Raw genomic sequence first — 16,281 nt, 5'->3', positions numbered from 1 at the left:
CACTGGTGCCAGCAGGTATTACTTTCCTCGTTATTCTGGTGGATACACAGCATCTTAAGATTTGTCATTCCAGGTTTCAAGTGTGAGAGAACTGAAAGGCCATGACTAAGGTCAGGTAGGATTGTGCTGAGGCATGCATTCGGCTCATGCACACTAAGAGGCTGGTGTGCAAGGTGGGGGTGGGGGTGGGGGTCATTCAGAGGGAGAGTGGCCTCAGCTGACTCCTGCCATCTGCTTGTCCATTTCCTCCTCTGCACCAGGCCAGCTGCGTGTCTCTTACAAAGAATGGCCTTCTGAGGAAGTGCCAGGATAGGGTCTGCCCATTTAAGGGTCTTGCTCTTAAGAGGGCAGATTTTAGGTTCTGTTCTCTTTCAGCAAAAAGTGGGACATCACATTTAATGACTGGGGACTGTGAACTCCAGGTCTGTCCAGGGCGCTTCTGAGCTGGCACTTGGGCACGCTTCCCTCTCCCGCCTGCCTAGGGTCCCTGGAGCCCAAGCCCTACTGTGACCTCAGAGAGGAGAGATGGGAGCTCAGCTGGAGAACTGCCCTTCCAGGAGCTCATCCCAGGGGTACCTGCTACTAGGAACCCCAGTCACCCTCTGAGAGAAAGGGGGTAGCAGTCTTCCCCTGAAGGACTGCAGCACACAGAAGGGCCATGGCCAGATGTGTAGCCTGGGGCCGGTCACTCCACCCTGAGCCCCCGGGCTTGTTATTCTCCGGAGGAAGGTCACACCTCCTGCAGGTGCATCGAGGCACAGAGCAGGTGCTCAACCACGGCGGCCGGCATCATTACTTCCACGAACACAGTTCTTTGGGGAAGGAGGACCTGTAAGCCCTCTTGGCTCCTGGGAAGCCTAGGGAGTGGAATGGGCCTGAAGCACTCACCTCGTCCATCTCTCAGGACGATCTCGCCTTCCCCCGAGATCCAGCGGTAGCAGGGGAACTCGATGTAATCCCCGCAGGGCGTCTTCAGCGTGATGTACTTCAGGTACCAGTCATCGTGGAGCCAGTACTTGCGCTTCTCAATTTTGATCAGCTGGATGTCGCCCAGTTCTTCATCCACCGTCACATCATAAGAATCAACCTGGGAGGAAAAAAAGGCAAATCAGACTGTCTGGGGGCTCCTGAGCCTTTGTGTCACCCCTCAGCTCATTTGGCTGAGACACCTGCCAGATGCCTGCCCTTGGCACGGCTCTGTGCTGGGTCCTGGGTGATTCCCCAGCTCTGCCCCTATGGAGGGGTAAGTCGACTGAGTAATGGATGGTGCTGCTCGGAGAGGGACATTCTGCTGTCTGCACCTGGCCAGGCTGCAGGAGGGGGAGACTCCTCTTTTAAAAGAAAAGGAAAAGGGAAATCAAACTGTCCAGACTGGGTCTGCTAAGGGAAAACCACAGTTTCAGGGCAAGAAAACTCAGTTTGACAGTGATGATGAACATGATGAAAATGGTGCAGCTGGACCAGGAAAAAGAGCAAGAGAAGAAACAGACAAAGAAGAACAACAGAACAAAACAACAGAAAACAGGGAATGATGCCGGAAACCAGTAGTTTAGTAAAACAATTTTTAATTCATTTTAATGAGGTTTTAAGCTGTTTTTGGCTTTGGAGGCCTTTATAAAGAAAACAATCAGGTCCACCTGTAAGAAAGGAAAATTTTTTTTGTTGTCTTTTTTTTTTTTTTGGCTATCTAAATGAAAATTTTTTTAAATGTATAGTTCTGTTTGCATTATCTCAGATAACAAATATCAAAAGGAACATTCTTCCACTAAATTGCCTTTGTAATATGAGAATTTATTGGTACCAAGGAATAAATTATACACTGCATTTTTGAAAAAAAAAAAACATGCTTGGTGCTCGGTGAGGGCCTTCGCAGCTGCCCCCACTCATGAGGGCAGCAAACCTGCTGGTCTTGCTACCCGACAGAGCTGGAGGGGCAAACTGGCCCTTGCACACAGGGACAGCCCTTGCCAGCTTGCAGAGGGCCTGCTGACATTGCTGTACATCCCACAACTTTGGGAAGGGCGGGGACTTAGGCCCTGTCTCAGATAAAGACAGCTAAAGACAGCGAGGCTCCGTGAGTCCCACTTCCCTGCTAACCGGCAGAGCTGGAATTCCAGCCCAGGCCTTTCCATCTCTCTCATTCTCAGTGGGGCAAGTACCTGAGTGACAGGCAATGGGGAGGCTCAGCTACAAGTGAAGTTGCACCGATTCAAGTGTGTCCTGGGGCCTCTGCAGTTCACTGAGCCACAGTGATGCTGAGAAAATCAGGTGAGCAGTTCCCGCCTCGCAGTGCTGAGTTGAGGCTGGCCCTGCTGCTAGACCCCCGGAGGCGGGGCTGGGCGGCCCCTCGACGGCTGCTGGGTGATCTGCGCATGTGCAGCTCTCGACGCCAGCCAGAAAGGAAGGACCAGGGCTCAAGCGTTGCATTGGGTGTTCCAAAGACCCACCGGTTTGGGAATCCTCGGATTTGATGCCCTCTAAGGCCACTTTGGAAGCTAGATTTCACCCATCCTTGAACTTCTTCCTTGGTGGCCAAACTTAGTTTCCGCTGTGATAGAAAAAGTGGAGGGGTGTTCATCTGCACATGACCCCGTGGGTCCCCATTTCCACCCATCTCCCCCCAAGCTGCCAGGACACCCCAGGGAGGACGTCACAGAGAAGTGGAAAGTTGGACTGTTTCAGCAAACCCCTTGGCTCTGAGCACAGATAGCAACTTAGGGACGTGTCCTGGTTGCTGCAGATGCCAGACATCTGTGGTTAGAAAGCGGAAGCTTCCCCCTCCAGTGCCCTGTGGTCGGGGCCTGGGTCCTCACGTAGAAACAGCTTCTGAGAACCCAGGGGCAGCCTGTGTGCTGGGGCCCTGACAGGTGTGGAAGCACATCTGTCCTGCCAGATGCCCCGTCCGGCAGGCGAAAGAACCCTCCTGGCCCACAGTGTGTCTTGCGGGAGGGCAGGGGCCCCCAGGATTGGTGGGACCTCAGGCAGGGAGGCCTGTCTGTACCACAGGGTACCGATCCCTGGGGAGAACGCAGCAGGCCCCCAGTACAAAGTTGGGAGAGGAGTCCCAGAGAGGGGCTGGGTGACCTGATTTGCTGGAAGGAGGGAGAGGAATGGAAGGACACAGCTCTTATTGAATGGCTTCTGGGGGATGTGGGGGTTCCCCCAGAGCTGAGGCATCAGTGGGCCAGGCAGGAAGGTTTTGATGGAACAAGAGGCCGAACATCCATGTGGAGAAGCAGGGTGGGGACTGGGTGGCCCAAGACTGGATGTCTGCAGGGCCCACCCCCACTCCAGACTGAGTGAGAATGGGAGGCATCCTTGTTGCTGGCAGTGCAAGCTGTGCAAAGGGAAGTCAGCGTGTGGTGAGCCCTGGGCCGGCCCGGCGCCTGGGGCCACCGCTCTAGGGGAAGTGGCTTTTCTGTGGCTCGGAGGGGTTGATGTAGGTTGGTGGGGGAGGGAGGCAGGTTTGATGCCAGGAAGGTTGAGGTGAAGGAGGAGAGGACGGCTATTCTCAGGTAACAGGTGCCACGGGCATCTGAGGTGGATGTTCTCAGGGGAAGGATGAGCCCAGCACCTTGGACCACAAACAGGAAGGAGATAGAGCTAAGGGAGCCTCCCCAGGACTGGGCAATTCTCAGAGGGAGGGCCAGATGTCCAGCTGTGGGTGGTGGCTTACAAGGAAGGCAGGGAGCAGCTTTGAGCAGGGTCACCCTTCAGCACCCTTGTGGGACAGTCACAGGAGAATGGGACCCTCCAGGTTCCCCACCCCCCCTCCTGGTACCTGGCAGAGGGCCCTAGAGTTTCACCCGGAAGGAAATCACTGGGTAGTCTTATGGGGATTCAGTATGCCATCTGACAGGGTCTTTGGCGGGGGGAGGGACAGGCTGGCTAGTCTGGCTTGTCTCTGGCTGGCCCTGACTTCAGGCCCAAAGCTACTGGAGGTGAACCAGGACCCGAGGAGTTCAGTCCCACCTAACTCAGGAAGTCTTAGGGACAAAGTCTGGTGACCATGGCTCTGGCATCCAAGGGGACCACTGTTGGAGAGTCACAGAGGACAGAGAAAGGGCCTCCAGGGAGATCTCAGGGCCCCGAGTGTCAAACAGTAAAGTCAGGTCTTAGAAAGTTACAAGGAGCTATAGGATGTGACTACTTTCCTTCCTCCTCTCCCCAGGCCTCGTGTCTGTTGACTCTTTGCTCTGACACACTGACATCACGTGTCCATTCTGCCCAGTGGACAGTATCATCAGCGAATGGTATGTAACAGGCCCTCAGTAGATACAGTATGTGTGCATGGCCGAGGGGCTGATTATCCCATTTTACAGATGGAAACTGAGGCTCAGAGAGGTCAGGCAGCTACCATGCTAGTAAGTCACTGGTGGCCCCGTAATTAGAAACCACACCTGTGCGATGGCCCAGCCTGGGTTGCTCCACTGTTCTCTGTGGCCACATTAGGAGAAAAGCCTTGGACTGGGAGCCAGGTGACCTGGCATCCAGCTCTGGTTCAATCCTTCCATGGAGTATGAAAAGGCAACGTGGGGGTGGGGTGGGGGACATGGAAAAGCTTCCTACGAGACAGCATTCGAGGCAGCTCTTGGAAGTTGGTGAGATTTCAGAGGTGAGTTGAATACAGAGGAAAAGAGATGTGCATGGCATTTCAGATGTAGAGAACAAGAGAGCCAGGAGGTGGGGAACTGGAGGAGGAGGAGGCTGGAGCATGGAGTCACTTGTGGCAGAGGTGGTGAGTGGTCAGATGCTGGAGAGAGATGTGGAGCCAGGGAACAAGATATTCACCAGCCTCCTTTCAGGGAAGGGCCAGTTTGCTGATTTCACCTGTTGCTGTCAACACTGTATTGGATACATGGCTCGAAGGCTTTTGAATATTTCAGCAAAGTGTTGGCCAGTTTTCATTTGCTCTTTATGTCAGCACTTAAAGAAAGGTTTCATTTGTCTCTGCCCCAGATCCCTGCTGGAGCAAGGACAGAGGACAGTCACAAAGTGGCCCCACCTGGACTGCCCATCTCGGAAGGGGCTGAGAGGCTGGGGAGGAGTGGAAGGGGAGAGGAGGTGGCTGTGGAGGAGAGAGAGAGAGGGAGATGACTGAGGGGTAGACAAAGGAGAGACCAGGGCAGACAGAGGGAGAAAAGGGCCAGTGGTTAGGGAGACTGAGGGAGCAGAGAATGGGGGAGCTGGGGCTATCCAGGAGATAGAGCAGAAGGGAGAAGTGAGGGACTCAGGGGAATTGTGAGGGCCAGAGAGCAGAGGAAGGACAAGAGGGAGGAAGAGGGGGCAGGATGTAGGGAAGAAATGGGGCAGAGAGAGAAGGCAAGGATAGAGAGAGATTGCGGATCAGAAGGAAATATTCTTCAGAAATATATTCTTATTTCTGAAAAGTTGGTATTCTAGAATATATTCCTTATGACTATATTATAAGACTATCCATTGAAAATACTTAGGAAGTATGTATAATCGTAAGACTTGTTCACACTTACTGAGGACATTCAAAGACGATACACCAAACATCACTCTATTGCCCTTTGCTTTCCGAGAAGTGCTACCGTGAAATGAAAAGGGTCAGGTAAAATTCCCCCAGAAGTCCTCCGATCTGTGAAAGTCATCCCATCTGACCCGAATTACTTTAAATCGAGAGAGTCGAAGCAACAAATCAATTTGCTAAATTTGCCTAAACCTGGGGTAGTATCTGGGCTACATGGTCCCACAGCCTGGGCTTTCCCAGCAGATGGGGGCAGCCAATGAAGGCGTGACCACTGACAGGAGAATCTCACGTGTGAAGGACGCAGATTCCCAGCCCTGTCATGAATCACTCTGCAGAACTCTGTTGAGAATAACCAGGGATCTGCGGCTCTATTTACTGAGAAAAGAAATCAGTGCCATCCATTATTGGACTGAATTTTGCACAAGGGGAGTGCGAAGTTGACCTGTTGAGCTGGAAATGACTGAATTGGCTGCCTAGAAATAGTCTTTATTGTTGTTACTGTTACTGTTATTATCTGAAATGATTGTCACACTTTTCAGGTAAAATGGCATAGCCTTGTCTTCTCTGCAAGTACTTCCTCTAAGATTTCTTCTTCACCTTTACCCAAAAAGGACCGACTGTCCTTAAAGAGATATTGGCAGGAGAATGAGGAAGCAGCTCTTGGCTATGCAAGACGAAGTGTGGAGTAACTTTGCATCAACAGGAACTTTCTCAAAAGCTATTTTTTTTTTTTCAAAGAGACTTTCAGAGCCAGTCAATTGGCTCACAGTGCAGCAGCCCCTCCTGACCTGCCCCTCTCACCCCAATGGAAATGTGACATGCAAATCTCTCCTGAAATTTGCCTCTGGGACTCTCACTAAGGTGTTTAACCATAATGTCATTTGAATGAATTCTCTAGGCAGGGTGGGGAATAACGAACAGATGGGTGCTTTCACCTTTCTTCCAATGGCCCTGTTATGGTCACACTGCTGTCTCCCCTCCAAGAAGCCACACCCGGGTTGCTGCACAGTGTAAGCAGACAGATGTGTGCGGTGTGGGGTAGAATGGAGCCCACTGAAGACTTGATTATAAAGACGAACCAGTTAGTACCCTGTCTTTCTCCCAGAAGTGTTGGGGGAATCCATGAAATAATGGAAATAAATGATGGTGCTCCAGAAATGGCCGAGGGCATCACCCCAAATGGATGATTCATTGGCCCTCCTACATGGCCATCCTCAGGGCCAGTTCCCCGGTTGGGGAAACCAAACAATTAGAGGTTGTTCTTATACTCAACACCTAACTCTTCTAGACGTGTGCTCAAGCCAGGTTAATATGCTGAACTTGACTGTCAGGTTGGCTGAGAGCAAGGTTCTGAGGCTCCTGAGTAGGAATCAAGCCCATTTTGGGTTTGGAATCTGGAAAAGGAGTCATTATTTACTAACTTTAGGTTCTGCAGACCTAAAACACGCTTCATGAATTTTATCTAAAGAAGTATTTGGTTGAACCACATAAAATTGCCAGTTTTGCTTGTCAAAAATAGTCAACTCTGAGCAATTCATTATGGTTCAACGTAATAATCAATGAAGTGGTGAAAAGACAGCTTTGTGAAGTCTAAATCTTTCTGGTCCAGTTCAGAAGCTGAAGGTAGCAGAAGGGAACAGATTTTTTTCTGTTGGGACTATCACAATAGTCATTTAATGAGCACTTCAACAATGAGCATTTAATAAGCCCAGTGGTCTGGGCACGTCATACTAAACGCTTGATGAGGACTGTAACCTGCCATGCTCACAAGCTGGGACTTTTGTCCAGGTCACCATCAGGAGCCCACTTCTGAATGAATCCACCTGTGCGCGACCTCACACAGTGCCGGGCACCACCAACTAGACGTGCAGTCAGCATGGGCTCCCTTTGCTTCACGAACTCCCCTCCCTCCAGGGTCTCTAGTGAGGAAGGAAGCCCTCCTCCCACTTCCTCCTCTGAGCCCTCAGAGCCTGGATGGAAGTGCTCCCTGGGGTACATGCTGCTGGGAGACAGTGACAACCTCCAGGTTTGCAAAAGGCTTCTCCTGGCCTGGGTTCTCTAGTTCCTGCCCTCTGCATTCCTCTGGGGACCTATCCTGAGACTGTGAGCTGCCCAGGTGTGGAGACATCAACTGGTGCCACTTAGGGCCACGGCTGGGGCTCACAGAGCAATCTGAAGCCAATCCTTTCCATTTTACATTTGGGTAAACTGAGGCCCAGAGAGGGGCAAAAGTGAGCTAGTGGTCAGGCCCAGATGGAACGCAAATCTCTGGATCCCGAAACCTGCTCTTTCTCCTCGCAGCCCGCGACTGCTCCGAGGTGCCATCCCTGGTGCTTCACAGCAGGGCAAGGACCCGCAGGATCCGTGAGCACGATCGCTCCCCACGACCCCCAGGACCTGCGGTAGGAGCCCTGCGAAGTCGGACATAAGTAACGCTGGTCACAGCACTTTCCCAGTTAAGGAGCCGCTCAGAGCCTCCCGGTACCGATCGGTGAAACCGACAGCAAAGCCTGCACCTTCTCCTGCTCCCAGGGGAGAAGCACGGCGCCCTACAGACCTCACCCTGGAAGCCCCCCCACCCCCGCCTCCCAGACAGGTCCGCAGCGCGCCCCCACCGCGTCCCGGCAGCCCCAGCCCGCCGGGGCCGCGCGCCCTCACCGCGCCGCGCTCGAAGTCGTTGTAGAAGGGCTTGTCCAGCAGGTGCTTCTCGCTGCAGCCCGCGGAGCCCACGAGGCTGAGGTAGATGTAGTCGTCGGTGCCCGCGAACCACTGGCTGCCGGTGGCCACGGTGACGGTGTAGGAGGGCATGATGGAGGGCAGCGGGGGCCCGGGTCGTGCGCTTAGCAAGCACAGGGAGCCTCGGCGCGCACGTCCGCACCTCTCCCGCCCCTTGCGCCGCCGCTTCCTCCCTCCCCCCTCCCCCGGCCCCTGCTCCTCTGTCCCCGCCCCGTCCCGCCCTCCTGCTGCTCTGACAGTTCCCGACTGCCTCGGACACCGAAGGGGTCACTCACTCCTGCATCTCACCTCGAGGGCTTGGTGTCTGTTTTAGCAATCAGGGAACTGGGGCCAGCGCAGCTTCTATCCCCTCTTCCCTCCCGCCATCCATTTCATTCACTCAGTTTCTCAATCACTGTTTTGACTCTTCACCCCTCCTTCCTGCCTTGGCCTCCCTCAGCGCTAAGTTCCTGTAAGGCAGTAGGATTGAGCTCCAGGGACCCCTAGAAAACCAGAATCCCTGCTCTCACCAAGTTCCCAGTGTGAGTGGGAGGCCACACGGCTGGGCAATTATCCAAGCTGTGACTGCATAGAGCAGGGGTGCGCTGGGAGTCTACAGTGGCAAGAGGAGCCCACCCAGGGAGTCAGGAAAGCTTTTGGACCTAGCCACACCTGAGCTGATACTCTGAAATGCACAGCCTCCCTCCCGTCAGCATTGATTTCAGGTTTTGCTGATTATTACTCAGAGCCAGGTGCAGCTGGGCGCTAAGGTGCCAGCCACGCTCAGGCCTTGAGAACGTCAGTGTGTAGTGGGAGGCAGGGCAGCCAGCAGAGAGAGGCCTGGACAAGAAAAGCCAAATCTGGCACCCAGGGAGGGGGTTGTCTGGAAGAGGTTGGCGTGCTTCAGGAGGTGAGGGGTTGAAGAAACTTGGGGCTAGGTAGGCTGGGCTTGTGATGGGAAAGGAGACTAGGAGATGGCTCATGGGAGTGGACCAATGGCTGGAAGTCCTAGGGAAATCCACTCCTAGGATGTGGACTCCACAGCAAGGATGTTCCACTTAGAGTTAGATCCAGTACCTGGGGAACTGGTGGCCTGGTGGAGTTACTGGTCGGCTTTCTAACTGGTGGTGGGCAGAGGCCTGGAAGAGATGGTTGTAGAAGGCTTTGCACACTAGAGGCGAGCTTCCTAACTTCTGTGACCTGATCTCAAAAGTCTTCCACATTCGCCTCCCCCTCCCCCACACCCTCATGCCAATCCTTGCCCTCCTCTAAACCCAGCTGGGTCTGATTGTGGTAGACATTCAGTGATGGGTTGAACTAAATAGAAAAATAAGTTCATTCCATTTGAGGCAGTGGGTATATGGAGTCACCTGTCTGGTACACTCACTTTGGGGGATGGGCAAAGAGACAGGTCAAAGGCAGGCTCCACCTGGTGAGGAATCCTGCTTCCTCCTGTGCCGGGCAGGACCACCACTCTGGGCAGAGAGTGAGTACCTGCCATTCTCCACAGGTGGGCGATGAGGGCAGATTTCAGTGGGACCGGCTTTATTGATCAAAAGAAGGATTCTCTGGGAATCAAATTGGACATGAAAGACCCTGGGCACAGTTGAGATCGGGTGGATGAAGATGGTGCAAAAGTGGGATCCAACCCCTGCCAGGCAAAATATGTGCTCCAGGAAATCTGGAGAAGGTGTGAAGGATGCCTGTGGAACTGCCCTTCAAATCTAAGAATAAAATGGCTATTAAAAAAAAAAAAAACTCCACATACTTTTTCAATGAAAGGAGCGAACTATCATTGTAGAAAATATGGAAAATAAAGTTTGATATACAAATGAGTCAACATGCAAAGAAAGCAATTAGTAAATATTTACTAATTACATTAGACTTTTTACATCACTAAGAACACATTGTATGTGCAATTTCCTCTCATATTTCCATTTTCCTTAATATTATATATTTTCCCATGTAATTCCATGTTTTAAATATTTCATCGACTGTGTAATATCTATTTTTGTGGCTATACCACCATTTCCTTTATTAGTCCACTGTTATTGGGCATTTGGGTTGCTTTCCCTCATAAATAATGCTACAGTACATATTTTGTGCTTAAAACATTAAAAAAGTTTTCCTTAATATAGTGGAGGTACTCCAGCTGAACATAAAGTGAAGTAAGGTAGGGGTGGAAGTGCTGATGGATTGGCTTTTCTCTTGTTCCCTCCCCTCGTCCCCATCCTCAAGCCAACGATGCAGGTGGGAGCACTTTTTGAGAATCATTTGCTTTTAGGATAAAGCACTCACTTCGGGCACTCACCCTTCACAGTCTTGCCCTACCTGCCCTCATCCACTCACTCCTTTACTTTTCCATGTGTGTCTGAGGGAATTCCTTCAGAGAAACTGAGTCAGAAGGATGTGTGTTCATATGAAGGGACTTACTGCAAAGACTGGCTTATGTGATTATGAGAGCTGGGTGAGCAGGTCTGAAGGCTGTGGGTCAGGCTATCAGGACGGGTGGGCTGGAAACTCTCAGGCAGGTACAGATGCTGCTGCTGAATAAAATGGCCACGCTTAGGCTAACTCTTAGACTTATGCCTACTGTTTGCTTTTAGAATGGTCAGCAAACCGGACTGACCGGACACTGGTCCCAGCCCCAGGCCCATTGTTAGAGTTAGAGCTAGTGATTTCCCTGTCTGTTTTACCTTACTCTGATAATTGAAATTTACAATCATGTTTGGATTTTGAGTCCTTCCCCCAGAAAGGGAGTCATGGGACAATAATCTCAGGAGAATGACCAGACCCTCTGAAGTTCCTCCTGGCACCTGATGAATCTGATCAGATAGAGAAGGTCATGGGCGGATGACCCCCCCGGACCACCAGACAGCCGCATGACACCGGAGAGACACGCCAAGATTTCGGAGGAAGATTTACCAGAGACTTTTGTTAGTTAATATCCCCTTTTATGCCCCAATTTGTCCACTATATAATCACTATGCCCCAACCCTAAGGCGGGTTCACAGTTTTTAAAGCACTAGCCTGCTGTGAGTCCCCTTTGCCCGGCAAAATAATAAAGCTGCCTATTTTCTTCTAAGACCTTGTCTCTGAGTTATTCGGCTCATCAGGCATGGGGGCCGATCTTTCAGCAACACGTCCACAGGAGGAATCTCTTTTTCCTTAGGGAAAACTCATTTCTGTTCTGAAAGCTTTTCAACTGACTGTATCAGGTCCACATAGACAATCGAGGATAATTTCTTTTACACAGAGTCCACTAATTGTTGATATTAATCACATCTTCAAACATCTTCACAGAGACACCTAGATCAGTGTTTGATTGAATAACTTGAGTGCTGTAGCCTGGTCACATTGACACATGTCAATGGAAAATATTGCCTGCCATATTAGTAAACAAAGAATGTTGCAGCCATCAAGCCACCACATTGCAGCCATCCCACAGTGAGCCCTGAGGGAAGTCGGGATGGAACAAGGATGCCTGCCATAGAGCCATCAGCCACTGCAGCCATCCCCAGCGGTGCCCCCTGAGGGGACTTAGGATGGGAAAGCACAGAATACTGGCCCCAGGTAGCTGAGGCACATATCAAAGCATGATTTCAATGAGCCCAGACGTTTGCATCTTCCCATATATAGAAAAGCACTAAATGCATTAAATTGAGATGTCTGGTTTTCTAATTTTAGTAATCTTTTGATGTTCCCACTACCTGGTTTTTGTTATAAAACTCCTGTATATCCTGGCTTTTCCCTTACAGCTATCCAAGAGGCTCTCTCCTGGGCTTGAAGTCCTTAGAAAGTCTGCTGAGTAAAACATAACTGTCAACCTTTAGGTTGTGCTTTTTTTTTCGGTCGACACACATAAAACTGACCATCATGCCATGCTTCATCTATTGTAATCTTTCTGAACATTCTGCATCTTCTCATCCCGTTGAAATCCTGGCGTATTTCCTTCCTTTGGTACGGAGTACTGCTCTCCTTCTCTGTCTCCCAATGTCCTCCTCCCAGAATCTACACAAATGTTGCTTCTTCCATGGAGCCCTCCTTGACTTCCCCAGGCAGAGTTAGTTGCACCTCTTTTGAGCCTGCACAGCTTTTGCTCATGCCATGTTTTGGCATGTTGCCCCACTGTTTCATCAGTATTTGCTTCTGTCTTCATCTCCCCCAACATATTATGAAGGATTTGAGGGAAGGGGCTAGATCTTATTTATGTATTGGTCTCCAGCACAATGCCTGGCACAGAGAAGCTGTAGTTTCTAGGTAGGTCGAGTTATTGGAGAGCCTGAAACTTGCAAGGAAAGTATGGTTTTTGTGGTTGGCAAAGCAGACAGGCAGCATGAGCCTAAGCTCAAGAGAACAGCTCTAACTTCCCCTCTGGCTGGTCACATGATGCCCTGAATCAAGGAATGGAACTTGCCACAGGTTCACAGGAAGCCCTGCAGCCACCCTGCTTCTAACTGTACCAGGACCAGTGTACCCCTCCCATAGGGCAACACGGTCCTGGTGCCCCGGCTAGCCGTCGGCAGTGACTGGGAATAGATCCGGCTAAGTAGTCCTTTTCCTCTGGAGGGTGTTTTGTAGGACCACACTTTTCTTTTGTCTGGCTCCAGAAGTTTATAGCTCATTTCAGTGTTTCCTGGCCCATTAAACAGAATTAAGCACTGCCTACCACCAAGCACTTAAAAAAAAAAAAAAAAGCTCATTCATTGGGGATTTAGAGACCCCCACCTCCCTACCCCTGGCCTCAGACAGATGACTTCCTAATCCTCATGGACTTCCCCTCAGGGTGGATATTACCAGCTCCTCCCAGCTCCATTGTTTGTTTAGTTGCCATTTGTTCTATCCCAGGAAGAATAAGAGGATAAGACTAAGTCTTTTTCTGTTTTGTAGATGAGTTCATGGTGTCCTTTTTTTTTTCTTTTAGATTCCACATATGAGTGATATAAGGTATTTTTCTGTCTCTTTCTGGCTTACTTCACTTAGAATGATGATCTCTAGGTCCATCCATGTTGCTGCAAATGGCATTATTTTATTCTTTTTTATGGCAGAGTAGTATTCCATTGTATAAATATACACCAGAGATTGACACATTGTAATTGACTGTACTTCAATAAAAAACAAATAAAAAAGACCAAGTCTTAAGAAACCTGAATGTCTTTGTAAGGATCCTGTTGAAAGGATAATGATGAAATGTCTACTGCAGTTTCTTCAGTCTGTGATCGGGGCTCAGACACTTGTGGGTGAGTGCTTCCTCTTCCCCAATTTCTCCACCTTTGTGCTTTTCAGAACAAGACCAGACATTTGCTGATTGGTCCCTCTCTCCTCCCTCAAGGCTGTTACATAAGAAGTAGGGTGGGGCACCCCACACTACATTACCTTGGCTTATGGTCCCCTGGGACCCAGACCCAGGTAGGTTTACCACCTGTGTGGCTCAATGCAACTACTCTATGTTACTTAGGAGGACAAAGCTAATGAACATTCTTTCCTTTGGAACTTCTTGACAAATACGAGATACTTTCTGATCCATGAAGAACAAGTTCAAATAGTCTGCATTTGTGATTAGTATATTTTGTTTTTCAAAAGTGAGAACAATTCTCACACTCAGGCTGAAATACGTCTGATATCTTTCATCCCGAGATTAGATAATCACAAAGGATTATCTCTACGAGCCTTGATTGAACAAATATAAGAGAAATAATTCACTCCAAGAAGTCTGAGCATCACTGCCTCTCCTCAAAAAGTCCTTCCCTAACCCCTGTCTGCAAGGGCCACTGACTGTTCAGTCGCCCTTCCCACCTTGTGAACACCTCTCTGTCTTATGTCCTTCCTTGTTATCGTCTGTGTCTCCCACCAGAGACTGAGCACTGTAAGATCTTACCAGTCCTGTTCACTTTCACACATATGGTCCCCACAACAAGGATTTGTGGTGACTTGTGGGGAGGGAGAAAAGGAAATAACAATTTTACTTCTTTAAAAAAAATTTTTTGTACAGCTTTAAAAGTTATGTTCCACTTAGTTATAAAAAATTGGCTATGGTCCCCATGTTGTATAATATATCCTTAAGCCTATCTTACACCCAATAGTTTGTACCTCCAACTCCCCCACCTCTATATTGCCCCTCCCCTCATCACCGGTAACCACCAGTTTGTTCTATCTGTGAGTCTGCTTGTTTTTTGTTATGTTCACTAGTTTGTTGTATTTTTTAGATTCCACATATAAATGATATCATACAGTATTTGCCTTCCTCTGTCTGATTTATTTCACTTGGCATAATGCCATCCAAGTCCATCCATGTTGCTGCAAATGACAAAATTTCATTCTTTTTTATGGTTGAGTAGTATTTCGTGTGTGTGTGTGTGTGTGTGTGTGTGTGTGTGTATACATATACCTGGAATATATATGTGTGTGTGTGTGTATAGTGGTGATGGTTTCATGAGTGCACAAACTTTTCATATTGTACACTTTAAATATATGCAGTTTGTTACATGGAAAGTATACTGCAATGCAATTATTAAAATTTATTTTTAACCATAAAACCCCTATCCAACAGCAAATTGCAGTCATTTAAGAAATGAATCAAAATAAAGGACTCAGAATGAAGAAGCTGTGGTTTTAAAAAAATACCAATAGTAAGCATCATGTCTATTTAAATACAGAACCATCACTAAGCAACTGTGGACTTTATGGCTACAGGACAGAATAAACATAGTAAAATAAGACAAATGTTTAGAACTGAAATTACTGTGACAAGAGGTTTTGATAGATATTGTCTAATTGCCAAGCAGGAAAATGTTTTCACAAGTACACCCATACTATTTTGGTATTCATCTTTGCTAAGTGAAAAATATGTTCTTGCTTTATATTCTATGTCTTTAATTAGAGAGATTGAACAGCTTTTCATATATATTAAATTTGCATGGTTATTCTTTTGTTTTGGGGTTTATTTTGTCTTAGAATCCATAGGGTTGTTTGCATACACCATCAAGTTGTCTGTGAAAGCACATACATTCCTTGTCTTTTTCCTGGTCTTCAGAGGAAAACATTCAGTCTTTCACTATAAAATGTGATACCGGATTTTCAAAGAAGTCCTTGATCCGAATGAGGATGTTTCCTCTAGCCTTGGTTTGCTGAGGGTTTTCATCATAAATGGATGTTGTATGTTGGATTTTGTCAATTTTTTTCTGCATCTATTGAGATGACCATGTGGGTTTTTCTTTTTTAATTTGGTTATATGGCAAATGAGATTGATTATATGTTGTTATGTTTTGACCGATATAAGTTTTACTTAGAATTTTTGTGTCTGTGGTCATAAAAGATAAGGGTCTATAATTTTTTTTCTTGTAATGATTTCATCTGATTTTTGTTATAGGATAATGCTGGTCTCATGAGTTAAGAAATATTTTCTCATCTTCAGTTTTCTAGAAGAGCCTGTATTGAATTGGTATTATTTTTTTCCTTAAGTGTTTGGTAGAATTTACCCGTGGAGACTTCTGGGTCTAGGGATTTCTGTGGCAGTTTTTGATCTCCAAATTCAATTTAATATGTATTGGATATTTAGCTTTTCTTGAGTGAGCTTTGGAAGTTTGTATCTTTCAAGGAGCTTGTTCTTTTCATCTAAGTTGTTGAATTTATTGGATTAAATTTTCCCACTATCTCTTTGTTATCCTATTAATCTCTAGATTTTATAATGATAATCCTCTTTCATTCCTGATGTCAGTAATTTGTGTCTTCTCTCTTATTTTTTCTAATTAAATTGGCTACAGGATTATTGATTTTACTGATTTTTCAAATTAAATCTTTTTGTTGAAGAGATTTTTCTCTATTTTTGTTTATGATTTTATTGATATTTGCTCTGATCTTGAATATTTCCTTTCTTCTGCTACTTTGGGTTTAATTTGCTCCTTTGGTTAGTTCTAAAAAACTAAGATACTAAGATAAATGATTTGTGACATTTCTTCTTTTATAATATGTGCAGTTAGTGCTATAAATGTTTCTTTAAGTATTGGTTGAATTTGCATTTCACAATTTGATATAGTTCATTTCATATTCATTCAGTTAAAAGTACTTCCTAA

The 16,281-nt window shown here is 47.8% G+C and overlaps 1 protein-coding gene across 2 annotated transcripts in view; it reads right to left on the bottom strand.

Annotated features, from left to right (window-relative positions):
• The window catches only part of ALOX5 (arachidonate 5-lipoxygenase), a 48,306-nt gene extending 39,909 nt beyond the window's left edge, over positions 1-8,397 (bottom strand). Inside the window, exons 1-2 of one of the 2 annotated variants that reach the window (XM_010985291.3) lie at positions 8,153-8,397; positions 889-1,087 (exon numbers count right to left, since the gene is read on the bottom strand). In XM_010985291.3, coding sequence (XP_010983593.3) covers positions 889-1,087; positions 8,153-8,302 — 349 coding nt within the window. In that variant the 5' untranslated portion in view covers positions 8,303-8,397. The remainder of the gene's footprint in view (positions 1-888; positions 1,088-8,152) is intronic. The other variant, XM_064487931.1, reaches the window with a different exon arrangement.
• Positions 8,398-16,281: the final 7,884 nt, after the last annotated feature.

Source organism: Camelus dromedarius, chromosome 8 (genome assembly GCF_036321535.1).
Source record: "Camelus dromedarius isolate mCamDro1 chromosome 8, mCamDro1.pat, whole genome shotgun sequence".
Classification (NCBI taxonomy): domain Eukaryota; kingdom Metazoa; phylum Chordata; class Mammalia; order Artiodactyla; family Camelidae; genus Camelus; species Camelus dromedarius.
The sequence above is the reverse complement of the archived record's forward strand: the minus strand, read 5'-3'. Positions and strand labels throughout refer to the sequence as shown.